The sequence below is a fragment of the Neltuma alba genome, unplaced genomic scaffold (genome assembly GCF_004799145.2).
Source record: "Neltuma alba isolate B1F8T4 unplaced genomic scaffold, ASM479914v2 tig00010225_pilon, whole genome shotgun sequence".
In the NCBI taxonomy this organism is placed as follows: domain Eukaryota; kingdom Viridiplantae; phylum Streptophyta; class Magnoliopsida; order Fabales; family Fabaceae; genus Neltuma; species Neltuma alba.
Window position 1 is genome coordinate 1 of NW_021635157.1, and position 14,988 is coordinate 14,988.

A 14,988-nucleotide genomic window follows, 5' to 3' on the forward strand; every position below is an offset into this window, starting at 1 on the left:
TTATATACGCTAATAAATGTACACGGGCCGTTATAATAATAATAATTAAAAAAAAAGAAGAAGAAAAAGAAATAAATGTACAAGTAAAATTAAGTTTTTTAAATAATTTTTGAATTGAAAGAAATTAATACCATCAATTAATAAGTAATTAATACTCCGTTAATGCAATGATATTTAATGAAATGAATTGGCAACGCGGTTGTGAGAAGGAAAATGAATCTTCTTCGCATCCACATTAATTACAGGATTCAAGTAACAACTAAAAAAATGTAATTTGTTGATTATCCATATTCATGAATCCTATAAACTAAATAACTAGGGGCCCAATTACTAATTCATTATAAAGGCGTGAATATCAAGTATATTTCATTTGGTCAAAAAATATCAAATCTATTTTTTGTTACATGTATTAATATTATGGAATTAGATGCAAGTTTCCATCTGTAAAAGAAATAAATGATATTATTTATAATTACTTCTTCTTGTTCAAATATAAGCTAAACTTTATCTATTTATATTTATAAAAAATAATTAAAATTAGTTTAAAATAAATAAATATGTAAGGCATATATTTTTTTTCTCAAATATGCCCTTATTAATAAAGAGAATAAGTAAAAGATATAATAAATGAATCAAAGAGGAAAGAGAATATATAAGGATAAATTAAAAAACTCATTAAATACTTAAGTAGAAGTGAATGTTTATCTTATAAAAAAAATCAAGCATTTTCAACAAAATTTAGCTTATATTTTAAATCAGAGGAAGTATTAAATTACTACTGTCGATTTTATATTTAGTACTTTTTTTATTAGCTTTTTTATGTGTGGGGTGATGTTGAATTTTTCTATTGAAATAAAGTTTATTTTTTTTTTTTGACCAAGGAAATAAAGTTTAATTAAACCATAAATAGAAAATCATTTTTATTGTTCAAATTTCAAAAACGTTAGATTGTGAGGATTGTAACAAATAGTTAGATACATTGAATTAATCATATGAGACTTTGTATAATATTACCGCCTCTTTATAAAATTAGAAGTTAATAAAACATGAGATTTGAATTTTTATTTCAACGCAGCATTACTAGCAGAAGCTTTGTGGATGAAAATAGCACAAATGTTTAGAAACTTGAATCATTTACATTTAACACCTTTTTAAAAATTCTATATATGAGTTTTTTTGCCATCATAGATAAGTTATAATTTTTGGGATGCTTGGTTCTTTTTATAGATTAATTTTATTTTTTTGTCAACTTATAAATTATATTTTATATATCTCAAAATTTAACTTATTTTTTAATTTCTATTCATGTTTTTTTGGTACAAATTCCTACTTCTATTTTGTTAGATGTCTCTGTTTTTTTATCACACCTAGCCTAAAATTAAGAAATGCAATAAATTTATAATTTTTTCCGTATTTGTCATTATTAAAGAAAGAGTATTAAAAATATGTTTTATATTTTTCTCACCCATTTATCTTATTTCTCTCTAATTTTTTAAGTTGACAAGGGTAAGAATTGAAAAAAGCTTATTAATTACCTTTCAAGTAACTTATATTTAAGAATAATATTTTTCATACAAGTTACTTATAAATAGGAATTTTTTTTTATGGACTCTCTCATCTCCTTTTTTCCTGTCTATTTTTTCCCTCACTTATTCTGTTATTCAGGATTTAATAACAGGCAGGAGAGTAGCACAGTAATTAGGGAATTAATGAGAGTAATTAATTGATTGAATGGGGAGGGCGTGGATAATTAATGAGAGGGTGGCGGGGGAATGGGGAAGAGGGAGGGCAATTAATGCAAGGAAGAGAAGACAAATGGATGCTTTAATTGCGTAATTTAAAATTTGAACTCAAGTGCTTAGCTGCTTTCGATATTTGGGAACATATAATAATTACAAGAAATGGGGCGTCATTAAATAATTATGATTTTTGTTGTTGTTGGTATTTATCGCCTGTGGTAAAATACTCCTATGGAAAAAAAGGCACGGTGAGTCATAGATTTGAATGGGAACAAGCTAATAAATGAAGCATTGGACGTAGCGGAAAAAGGGTGACGTCAGAAGCGTATGAGGAAGCAAAGCCTCATTTAATTTTTGGGTAGAATCCAATTTTGACACGTACCCATCTCCCTTCACTTCAAGGTTACTTCCGTCTCCACCAACTCTTGGTCTAATTTACGAGCAATAATCTTAATTATAAGGTCTTATCTGGTAATAATAAATGAAAATAATTATAAATTTGGTTATTACAGTCTGATTAAATTATTATTAAGACTTTTTAATATTCATTCTCTCATAATAATAATTAATTAAAATTAATTAATAATAATAAATATGTTAGAAATATACTTTTATTCTAAATATATCCTTATCATAAATAAGACAAAAGATAAAAAAAGAATGTGTTGAAAAATATAATAACAGAAAAATAATTAATGGTAATATTAAAAAAATATATTAAATGTTAAGACAATCTAAATTGAAAATTATAAAATAGAGCCTAAATTGAAGCTTATAAATATGACATGAGAGAGTACTATTTTTTCTTTTTTCTTTTTTCTTTTTTTGCCATCTTTATAAACTATTTTATCTGCTCTTCATTCCTTTTTCACTGTAATTCTAAAATCAGTTAATTAATTTTGTAATTAAAAATATTATTATTTGGTTTATGAATTTTTTTTCTCAATTTTCAATTTAATCCCTTGATTTTGACTTGAAAACACTTTGTTGTTATAATTTTTTAACTCGAATAATTAAATTCTTAATTGAAAATAAACGGAAAACAGATAATTAACTTGAATGGGTTAAATTTGTTTACAATTTTCTATAACAAATAGATTGAAATCACATTATGGTGCAAAATGAAAGATTAAGATAAAAAGGGTCCAGGGAGGAAGGAAATACTCCTTCCGATTCAAAATATAAACTAAATTTTATCTATTACGTTTATTAAGAAGCTAATTAAAATCAATTTAAAATAATAAATGTGTAAGACATATATTTATTTTTCTTAATATACTCTTATTAATAAAGAGAATAAGTAAAAGATGTAATAAATGAATTAAAGAGGGAAGAGAATATATAGAAGTAAAATTAAAAAAACTTATTAAATGCTTGGATACAAATAAATGTTATCTTTAAAAAAAAACTAATATTTTAAAAAAATTTAGCTTATATTTTGAATTGGAGGAAATATTATTTAGGAACAGGTCAAAAGTCAAATTGAGGCTTCATAGAGAGAGGACCAAATTTAGTAATCACTTTTGCTGGTCTACGAAAAACAGAAATTGGGCCCATTAACGACGAATGGTCAAGTTCAAAGCTTTCACGCCCCCACCCCACCTCATTTATTGCCCCATTTATTGCTGCTTGGCCCTATTATTCTTCATCACCATTCGCTACCCCCCGTATGTTTACAGTAACCATATAATTAGGTATTTTTATTTGTTTGTTGGCAAAAAAAAAATTCTGTGTTCTTCTTTGACAAGGCCCAAAAAAAAAAATCTACGCCACTTCCTCTGTTCCTACACGAGATATGGTCGTTTTTTTGTCACGTAGACAATTTAAAATCATCCTCCCTTTGCAGGGAAGGGGACCCACGTACCATTCACACGCACACTCACCCTTACATGACAAGACATGGTATAGAATCCATGAACTCCTCTGTTAAAGGAGGCATATAGTGCCAATTGAGGTATAAACTATTAAGCCACAATAGAGTATTTGAGATAGACATTACTTTATTTATAAAATATTACCTTCGATCATAATTACAAGATATCGTTTGAAAACTATGAACGAAATCTTATAATTAAGACCAGAGATAGTATATTTAAAAAATGTATGAGATTTTGAGTTTTTTTTTTTCCATTTTCACTCCCATTTAACATTGGTTGCTTATGGTTAAGTTAATCGTAATAAGAGGGGGAAACGTTAATATAAGAGGACTATTTACTGGTTTGATCAACTGACTGGGTTAGATTGCGATGTGATGATCAGTGAGAATTCAACTCATACCTTGCGAAGAGGTAGGTATTAAATTTGGGATTACAATAGAAATGTTTTTTTTTTAATGATAGTTTTATGAATGCTTTTGTGAAAAAAATGCCTTTTGATTTGCGAAGTTTGATCTCACCTTGGTTGAGCTCTTGTAAATGGGGTGTGCGTTTATATAAAATTTGTTTTCTAAATATTTTTTTAGTTTTATTTATCAGTCACTTCTAACATATTTTACACAGATTTAAAAAAAAGTTTTAAATTTTATTAGCTCTCATTTAAAATTCAATAGCTTTTCAACTTTTTCTCCATTTAATATACATTATAACTCATGTAAACAATCAATAGAATGATAAACGAAGGGCAAAATTATATATTCATGCGAAAAATTTCTCTCAATGGTTTATAAATAGAACAAAAAATATCTCATATCTCTGCTTTATAAGGAAGACCAGAAGAATATATATATATATATATATATATTGATGATGATCGATGATTATCTTTACTTACCTTTCTTACTATTAGAATTCTCAAAGAGCACAATGAGAAGCTCAAAATATTTGTAGAATGGATATACATATATTCCCTCCCACCCCCGGCACAACTCATTTTAACAAATCTATTAAAGTTAAAAAAATAATAGTCAAATAATTAAATTTATCTCAAAGTAATTTTTTCAACAGATGTGAAAAAAAGAGAAAATACAATAAATTACATTTAATTATTATAATTGTGGGAACAAAATTGATAAATAATAAGTAAATTATTTTTCAAGTGATTTATATTTTAGACCAGACTATTTTTATATACACATATATCAAAGAACATTTAAATGTCTTTTATTCTTTTATAAAATTTCGAGTGGTCAAATGTTATAAAAGTTTATAGAGTACTCCCACCGAATGCCAGATTCAAGGGACAGAATCATCAAGGGCATGCCATTGATGACTTGCATTGAAATTCAATGAACATTAACTACAAGTGAAAAATTACTCACAACAAAATATATTACACTTTTTTTATTTATGTGTTTTAAACTTTTTATTGAATAATTTTAAAATATTATTAAATTTTCTGATATATTTTGCTGTTTTACTAATAAAGAAACTCATGTATATTCAAGATGAACTAAAAAATGGACTTCACTGCATTTCTTTCCATTATATTTTTGAATTGTTTAGATCAAATATTTAGATTAAAATGTTATTGAATTAAATTCACCTGTCCACAAATGCAAGGGCCTGCCGTTTCTTGAAGGGACTTAAATCTGAGCACACAAACTCTCAAACATGCCTTAAAATTTTAAAGTAATTTTCTTTTTAAGATTCCAATTAAGTATTGTTAATTATTTTTTTATAATTTCATCTGATTTTTTAAAAAAATTTCTACTTTATTACCATGATTAAAGTTGAAATTTAATAATACAGTCCCCTTTATTCATAATATAAGACAAGACGTTGATTAAAAAAAAATTATAGTCCAGAACATAAGATATTGTCAAAATAATTAATATAATTTTTTTTATCTTTGTCTATATTAAATATAGAAGAAAGAAATAAGAGATAATAAAAATATAATATTAAAAGTGTAATTCTATTATTTTAAAACAAATTTAATGACTAAACTTGTATGTTTTGATATATGAGAAAAGTTAAATAATTTCTTGTATTATGGAGCGGAGGGAGTAGTACCTTCATGTTGCTAAAATTTAGGGTTTTTTTTTGAATCTATATATCTATATAGTACAGTACATCTAAAAGTAATCATTTTGGAACAGAGTTTTTTTTCCCTGTGAAATAAAATGAATAAATTTAAAATATAGTACTACGAGTATCATAGGAAGATGTTCACCGAGGAAGGAATGGGTACCAAAAAAAATCATTTAATGCATTGATGTTGCAACGTTTCTGGCAGAGCATTGACTTTATAATTAATGCATCAGACTGGTAAACAAAAGTAAATATATTTCTGAGTCATTAATTTTTGCATTGATAGTTTAAATTGTAGTACTACTGTTCAATTTTCTATTGCAAAAGTCATAAATGTTTGGCTAAAAATAATTACTCTTAGACACTTTCAGCATATTTTATATAAATTAAAAAAATTTTAAATTTTTTAACTCTTATTTAAAATTTAATAACTTTCTAACTTTATTCCTATTTAATTTATATTATACCTCATATACACAAAGTTAACACATTGATAAATAAGGGCTAACATTGTAAATCCATACGAAAAATTCCTTTCAGTATCTTATCAATAGAACTAAAAATATCTTCTCTCTCTGTCTTATAAATAAGATTAGAAGAGTATTCTCGAGCCAATTCAAACTTGCCTTCAATGGGGAATACGAATATTTTTCAATACAGTAATTAATCAATTAATGAATTAAATGTTCTAGAAATCCTACAAGACATTAGTACTCATAGAGTAGTACTAGAAAAAAGTTTAATAATAGTAATAAACCAATAATAGTACTGCGGAATTGAATGATGATTAATATTATTAATTACACTGTGAAATTGAAATTTTGAACTGTGGAGAAACAAAATTTCGGAATAACACGCGCAGGGTTTAAATGGGGTTGGGTGACATTTATGTAAGGAAGTTAATGCATAAGTTTCATACTGGGTGAAAATTAAATAATGGAATTCAATGAATTCATTATAATTTTTCTGGTCAAAAAGGAATTTATTATAATTTAATGTTAACATTAAGGTAGCGGATATGAACAGTAATGGTGGACGTACATTCAATTTCTTAGATTAGAGTGAATGGGAGGGTGAGGCATTCAAGATGACCATAAAAAAAAAAAAATTTTGGAAGAATTCTCATTTATTTTTTTTTTTTTATAAATAAAAACATTACGAGTATGATAAAAGAATTTAGCAGTACTCCGGATCTGACTATTACTACGAAAACAAATTTTTTATATTGCATGGTACATAAAATTTTGGCCAATTGGAACATTAAAATTCGCAAGATTTAATACGCCTCCTCTGGCGATTTAGTAATCATTTGCAAAAAGACTTTCAAATCATTTAAAAAAATAAATTAATTTTATTAAAAAAAAACTGAAACGGTGAAGCCCATTTGTTTTTTTTTTTTGTTAAGTATAATTATTTAATACTCCATCCGTTCCTTATTATAAGAGACATTTGATGCTTATAGCATGTTCCTAAATATAAGAGACACTTAAAAATTGTCTCTACTTTTTTGTGTTGATTTCCGATTTTACCCATATTTATTGTCTCCAACTCACACTCTCTCTCCTTCCCATTTCTCTTTCTTTTAAGAATTTACTATTGTTCTCTCTCATGCTCTCTCTCCTTATTAATGAGGGTATTTTTGGAAAAAAATTATACTTTTTACACATTCATTGTTCTTAACTAATTTTAACTGTTTTTTTTATCAACGTAATTCGGTTATTCGTCTCTTATAATAAAGAACAGAGGGAGTACTACTAGTAATGCTAACTTACGGGTTTTAGGTGAAAATCAAATCATGATTTTAAAAATAATTTTATAGTACATGGAAAAATTGTGAGAAGAGTTTTGTTTTGACTTCTATGAAGTAGTTTTTAAAACTGCTTTTTGATTATGCCAAACACCCTTTTATTCAATTCAATATATGGGTTAATACAATTTTTTATCTTTCGAGTTTTAAGTCATAGGTTTTGGTGTTTTAAATTTTTTTTCATTTAAAACATTAATTCCTATAATTATAAAAACTTGGACCATTTTATCATTACAGAGATCAAGACTTATGACTTGAAATTTGAATGACCAATACCAAAATAAGAACAAGTTTAGAGGAGCAAAAATTATATTACCCTCAGTGTAATTATCATAGAGTTGGAACAGAGTCTTTTATTGGCGTGTTAGCGCTCCACCTCTAATTTAGGTATAAGATGGATGAAGCATTGTCCTTATTGTCTTAAAACCTAACCATCCAACCAATAATCACAAACACCGATTACATTATGATGACAGCTACAACATCTATCCGGTGATTTGTTTATTTTTAAATGGCTTATAAATAATTTTTTTAATTATGATTTACAAAAATATAAGATAAGTATATGAGAGTAATTTTGTTTCAATTTATGTGAAAACGTACTTATAAGTCATTTTAAACGCTATGCCAAACAAGCTTCTAATTTTTCTAAAAGTTATATTAAAAATAAATTAATTTTTTATTGTTAATCTAAATAGGCTCTTTAATAGGATAAAAAATTTAGTACAGTGACTAGTTTCTCTTAACATTGTATGAACTGTAACAATATGATCATGCATAAGAAAGCTACGTATCTATCCGATTCATCCGTTAATATGATACTCCTCCAATCCTGAATATAAGACCCTTATACTAGTATGTAATTATGTATTATCTAATCAAGTTTAGTATCCTTGATAATTCTCTAAGCTATGAATAATTAGAAAAGACAGTATCTTTTTTGAATCTAGGCTCCTCTTACTCAAAAGAATGTTGAGTCCTTTCTATTCAACTAAAATATTACTATTTTTGATACTTAATATAAGAACTAGCTGTACAGTATTGATCATTACAACACATATCTTTATAGGCTAAGAAAGCGTTACTTAGAATTCTTACCCAACTTTTGTTGGCATAAATATCTTTGTAGATTACAATTAGCCCCCATCGTAGCCCATAATATCTAAGTATATGTTGAAAATTTCACCCAGTTCATGTAGGTTTGAGTAAACACTATAAGATAGACTTACAAATTTTTAACTGATAATCAGACATTATTAATACAAAACAAACGACCAATTGGAATCGGCCATTGATTAAGGGAAACTATACTCAAGTCTCACGGAAGAAGACATTAATTTCAAAAAAATCCCTGAAAATCCCAAATGATTCCTAAGTCCCCAGAGACCTGTGTGTAATTAATTGTAATTGTGAAATTACCTATTTACCTCCATTAATTTGAACCCAATGTAATTCATTTACAACCTCAACAGTGACTTTTAACAACCCGATGAGAGGTGGTTAACAACCTCGGTAATGCCCTTGGCATCCCACAGAGTGAGTTGTTGAGAGCACTGCCGAGATTGTCAACCACTTCTTCTTAGGTTGTCAACAACTACTGTTGAAGTTGTAAATGAATTGCTGCAATAAAATTAATAGGAGTAAATAAGTAATTTCACAATTACAATTAATTACACACAGGTCCCTGGGGATTTCAGAATCATTTCGGGATTTTTAGAGACTTTTTTGAAATTAATTGTCTCCTGTGAAATCTGAGTGTAATTTTCCCATTGATTAATTATAGTGTCAAAAATAGTCGTTTGTCACATGTTGACAAAGAACCAATATTTGGAACCAACGAAGCCCATAGCCATTGGGCCCGCCTCTGCCCCTGACAGATGAGCCTGGTAAGCCGAACCAAGACCAATGGCCCAAAAGGCCCAAATACAAGTCAACTAATATAAGTTGATGATTATTAATTGGTTTAAACGATATAAAAAAATTGAAAAGTAATTTGCGTTAAGTTATTTATTCATTTACTTGGATTAGAATATGCCCAAAATCAGATGTCAATTGTCAAGTATATATCGTGATAAGGCTCTCAAAGATTCGCAGGGACAAATTCAAAATCTCAAATTATTGTTTTATTTACAAAACTAAATTAAATACATTTTAATCATTTTGAGGACGGTCGTGGCGCAAGATAATATGAACGGTCAATAATTTATACATAATTTTTTAAATAGATTTTACATTATATAAATTTTGTTGTGAACATAGAAATATATTATATTAATTTAAATACATATACAAACATATTCATATTACTAATATATATTTTTTATTATATCAAGAAGGTTAATCGGCGATAATAACTTAATAAGTCACAAGTCACACTTAAGACTTGACTCTACCTTTATCATATAATAAGGTAGTTTAGATATCTTTATTAATATTTTAATTTTTCCATTTTTTAAAAATTTATTATATGATTTGGAAAATAAGAGACAATTTATAATATTATAATTATTATTTTTCAAAAAATAAAAGTACAATATTGACTGCTGGTAAAAAAATTTACAATATTGACATTAAGTCAAATAGAACAAAATTTCAAATTTCATCTTAAAATTTTAATATATTATGGAGGGAATTCATATTTAAAATTTAACTTTTTTTTTTATTTTTGTATTTTAAAAGAGGAATCTCCGGATGCATATATAAATAAAATATACGATATCTTTATTTATCTAAATAATAAAAAGATAGGATTTTTTTTTTAAAATTCTCTTTATATGGCCCTCTCGTAAAAAATAGAGGAATACGAATGAGTGCTGCGTATGTTTAGACTTAGAGACAGGACTGTGCATCCAATCCCTTCTCTAATCGAAGCGTAGATTCCCATTCCTTTTCAGTCTTCAAATACCCCTTCTTCCTCTTCGCGGCACTACGCCCAGCAACTCCTCTGTTCCTCTCTCTGCAGTTACTCTCTCTATCGATAACAACAAGCAAGATGCAGATCTTCGTCAAAACTTTGACCGGAAAGACAATCACTCTCGAGGTCGAGAGTAGTGACACAATCGACAATGTTAAGGCCAAGATTCAGGTTCGATTTTCTGCTCCTCACCTCTCTTTTTGTGTTTTTATGGATTGGAATTTCATCAAAGAGGTGGCTTTATAGGTAAAGTTGCATTTTCATCTTTTATTTTGTTTTTTCCTGGATAGAGACATAGTTATTGTCATCAATCATATTATGGGTAGAGGTGTTTCTGTTCTGGGTTTTCTATTCGGGTTCCTGGTTGTTGCTTTTAGGTAGGGTTTTGCTGTAAATGAGCGGTTTTGGTTTTAGTTCTTACCCGGTATCTTAGTATGGTGGTCAATACGAAAGGGGCGGGACCAATTCGATGTTGGTTTTCCTAGAAGCATAAAGCTTAAAACTTGAATTATGTACTCCTTGTCCCTGAAATCCGTATTGGGAAGAAAGTAGTGATCAAAGTGGTCCTCTGGCGCAGGATGCTTTGTCCCTGTCAAATTCACGGTTTATCGGATTCTGTTAGAATATAGAGGAGCAACGGACTCTTGCTTTTGTTTTACTGTGTTATCATCGTATGCCTCTGGAAGTGAAAGTCGTCCATATTCGACATTGAGATTTCCCCTCCGCTGGAACTGGTTACCAATATTTGGAAACTTGAACAATTTAAAACATTGGTGATATCTTAATCCTCCTGAAACAATCGTGAAGATTGGAAAGCTAAGAAAACTATGTAACTATGTTATGTAATTGAGAACTGAAATTTATTTTGCTTTTCTTGTATCGTGTTAGAATTTGACAGGATCCATAAGCCCTCATCCGGTTTTGTTCTTATTTATGACCTCGTATGATGCTTGTGTTGAGGGTAAATGTATGAATCATAATATCTTTGTGATTGATAACTTGGCGCTGTTTGTGGAACGTGTTTGTAGGACAAGGAAGGTATCCCCCCTGATCAGCAGAGGTTGATTTTCGCTGGCAAGCAGCTTGAAGATGGTCGTACTCTTGCTGATTATAACATTCAAAAGGAATCAACACTTCATTTGGTCTTGAGGCTTAGAGGAGGAACCATGATTAAAGTAAAGACTCTTACTGGAAAAGAAATTGAAATTGACATTGAGCCAACTGATACTATTGACCGGATCAAGGAACGTGTTGAAGAGAAAGAGGGGATTCCGCCTGTGCAGCAGAGGTTTGTTCTTTTGGTTTTTTCCTCAATTTACTGATCGTACTGAAGCTATTCATCGGTAGATGGTTCGCTGTTGGATGAAAATTTTATGTCACTTGTTAAATGCAGAAACTTTTGTGTGTCTGATCTGATCATATGTTATTCTACCTCTATCATTTTTGTGCATTTAGGATAAAGGTATACGACATTTATATATTAGTGATGAATTGAGTGGTGCTTCTCACATTTCGATATAGAACTTTGTTCTGCCTGTTTGTATGGTACAGTTTTCTTTGTTAGGCCTTTTCTCTAACCAGTGCTGATAATAAGCATTTTAATTTTTAATTCTCAAGTTATTTGGAATTTGAGATGCTATTGCCTGTCCATATCCATGGCTCTATTATATCCAGAATTTGAATCATAACAACTCTCTTATCTGCTTCTTGCTTTTGTATGTTAACATTATTCTAAAATAGAAGTATTATATATGCTTGAGTCTTGAATTGTTGTTGGTGAACCTTCTGATCCATGCATGCTTATGTTGTATCGGAGACATAATTAATCTGCTCAGACTTCTTTAGCTACAATGAAATGTGAATCTAGCCGACAAGTAACTACTGCTCAGTTTCACTTGATATTCCTTCCAGTTTCCTTTTATACAATATCAGCATTTTGTTATTTTACTCAAAACATCAGAATCTGTTATTGCAACTTGTTGCAGGCTCATATATGCTGGGAAGCAGCTCGCAGATGACAAAACAGCTAAAGAGTACAACATTGAAGGTGGCTCTGTGCTTCACCTTGTGCTTGCCCTTAGGGGTGGTAGTCTTTAGGCAGAATAATAAGCATCCCATTACAGGGAACTCTGCTTTTACAGGCTTGGTTACTTCTTGGTCAAATTTGTTAGTCAAAACTAAAGCCTGAAACCGTGAATGGAAACGATGTCACTATCTTGCTCTAAACATGGCGTTGTTATATCATTAATTTGCTTTCTGCAATTTTTCTAAAATTGTTATAGTAAGTTTGACTCAAGTTATATGCTTTCAAAATCGATAGTCGTCTGAATGATGGATAATTGAACTATTAATTCATGATCAATATTTTAGGGACCTAATCTGGTTCAGTATCATGTTTGCTGAGTGGAGCTCTGCCCCCCCCCTCCCACATTATCCCCTGGTAGATGAGTGAACCTGGTGTTTATATGAGATCTAATAATTTTTTTAAAAAATCTGTCAAACATGGTGATGATTGAGGAAATTAATATGTGAAGCTTTTTCAAAAGATAAAATATCACTTGCATAGAAATTCCGTTAGCTTTCCTTTTAAGTTTGGGTGCTCATCTGAAATGGTGGATGGAGTGTTCATGGATGTTAATGGTATGTGTGGGATTGGAATGGTGATAATGTAGATAGGGCGTTTGATACGTAAAAAAATGGAATGGAGTAGAGAGTTAGAGAGAATAAAAGTAATTCTATGATCTGGAAATGTCTTTTGCATCTCTAAATAAAAGGATAAGAGAAGTTTAACATATATTACATGTATTGTGCCATGAAGAAGGAAGTCTTTCATTTTCTGCAACCAGACAGACACCTCAAAGAGAGACAATATATATCAGTGTGTGTGTACAGGGACTGATGCAATGTGGTTTTCCTCTTTTGGATTTGAGACTAAGTCATATTAGTGTGTGAAGGGTCTTAATGCAGGAAAAAGTCAGATTTCACTATCATGTGGAGTAACTTTGAGTGATGAATACTTTGGAGAAGGGTTTTGGGTTTAGAAAGACTTTGGAGAAGGGTGCTGTGGCCTGAGGCATGTGGGAAGAGTTAGGTTATGAATTGACAGTTTGAAGGTGGACTGAATCTGAATGTGCTCGCTGGCCAGGGGCCACACCAGAAATGCTTCACCTTCAACGGTCCAAATCAGTTCGTCTGCCGGATTCTGCATGTAGGGCCTCACCTATCAATCCTATTTTAATCTCGTCGCCCGTCTCTCAGGAGGGCTTTTCTTTTTCTACTCCTACTTTTATATATATATATATTTATATTACTCTTGTCCTATTTATAAGTTCCAACCTTAAGTTTTATTAATTTTTTTTCTTAAAATTTAATAACTTTTAAACTTTATTCTTATTTAATATACATATATTAGATGAAAATAAATTAATATGATAATAAAAAAATTATCTCTCTGCTATAAATAGAATCAAAAAATTCTTTTTCTCTCCTCTATAATTAGGATAAAAGAGCATGTGTGTGTATATATGTATTGACTTTTATTTTTATTTTTTAAAATAAAGTTTTGGCATATCTGAAAATTTTCTTTGAATATGCTTACTCACATGATGGGGTATGCTTCACATTCAATGGTCCAAATCAATTCATATTCTGGATTCTGCATGCAGGGCCTCACCTCCTCGCTTTTCTTTCATCCTAACCTGACCGTATCAGAATTTTTTCATGGGTCCATATTACATCTTTTGGAAAGAGTGACCCAAGACTCTTGAAATCAGACAATTTGTTTGTTTATTTTTGCGTGTATATAAATTTTTTCTCACAACATAACGAATTAAGATTCTAGTTTTTGTTAAAAAAATATCCACATTTAACGTCCGACAGTGCCTCAAATAGGATTACTTCAATAGAAGATATCTATGCTTTAGCAAAAAAAAAAATCTTTCCTAAAAAGGCATATCATAAATTTTAATTTAGTTTTGATTTTTTCCAATTGATATATTGTTTATCAATATTTTAATTTCAAAGAATGTATTGAAATTAATGTAAGGTATTTTGGTAAAAGGAAATTACATGGAAATGGTGTCTTGAAAAATTCACTAACCATCTTTTGGCATGAGATCATCAATATTCAATAACATAGCATGTACTCATTGGAATTGGATGCCGAAGATTTTTTTTTTCTTTTTTAAATCAGATATTCTTAACCCCCTAAAAAAAGAATAATTTATCATAGATAAATTATAATTAAGAGTAAAAATAAAAAATGCAATTTAAATGATAATATAGCTAAAATAGTAGATGATTTTTTTAATATTGAGAAATTAGGTTACGTTGACTATTCTCGTAGTTGTTTTGACTACTCTTGTAATGTTTTAACAAGTCAAAATCACCTATATGTCATTTTGAAATTCAATAGGTATTTTTTTGCCATTTTTTCTATTATCTCTTTTCATATTAAATGATGATATAATTAAAATAGGAAGAGTTTTTTTTTTTATAAAAAAAATAAAACTTTTCTCCTTTCCTCTTCTCTTTAACCACACCTCATTAGTATATGGCCAA

The 14,988-nt window shown here is 29.1% G+C and overlaps 1 protein-coding gene across 2 annotated transcripts; it reads left to right on the forward strand.

Annotated features, from left to right (window-relative positions):
- Positions 1-10,350: 10,350 nt before the first annotated feature.
- LOC114754906 (ubiquitin-NEDD8-like protein RUB2) lies at positions 10,351-12,803 on the forward strand. 2 transcript variants are annotated; one of them, XM_028943755.1, is made up of 3 exons: positions 10,351-10,599; positions 11,457-11,716; positions 12,243-12,356. In XM_028943755.1, the coding sequence occupies exons 1-3, from the start codon at positions 10,507-10,509 to the stop codon at positions 12,271-12,273; spliced, it is 384 nt and encodes a 127-aa protein (XP_028799588.1). In that variant the 5' UTR covers positions 10,351-10,506; the 3' UTR covers positions 12,274-12,356. The 2 variants fall into 2 exon arrangements, with proteins under 2 accessions (XP_028799588.1, XP_028799587.1); XM_028943754.1 differs by lacking the exon at positions 12,243-12,356 and adding an exon at positions 12,414-12,803 and having other exon boundaries at positions 10,360-10,599.
- Positions 12,804-14,988: the final 2,185 nt, after the last annotated feature.

What these genes read in the sequence shown, in the direction of transcription:
- LOC114754906 (XM_028943754.1), top strand. Translation starts at nt 10,507, where the DNA reads ATGCAGATCTTCGTCAAAACTTTGACCGGAAAGACAATCACTCTCGAG. An exon ending in ATGTTAAGGCCAAGATTCAG is followed by an intron (nt 10,600 to 11,456) that starts GTTCGATTTTCT and finishes ACGTGTTTGTAG; the next exon opens with GACAAGGAAGGTATCCCCCC. An exon ending in ATTCCGCCTGTGCAGCAGAG is followed by an intron (nt 11,717 to 12,413) that starts GTTTGTTCTTTT and finishes AACTTGTTGCAG; the next exon opens with GCTCATATATGCTGGGAAGC.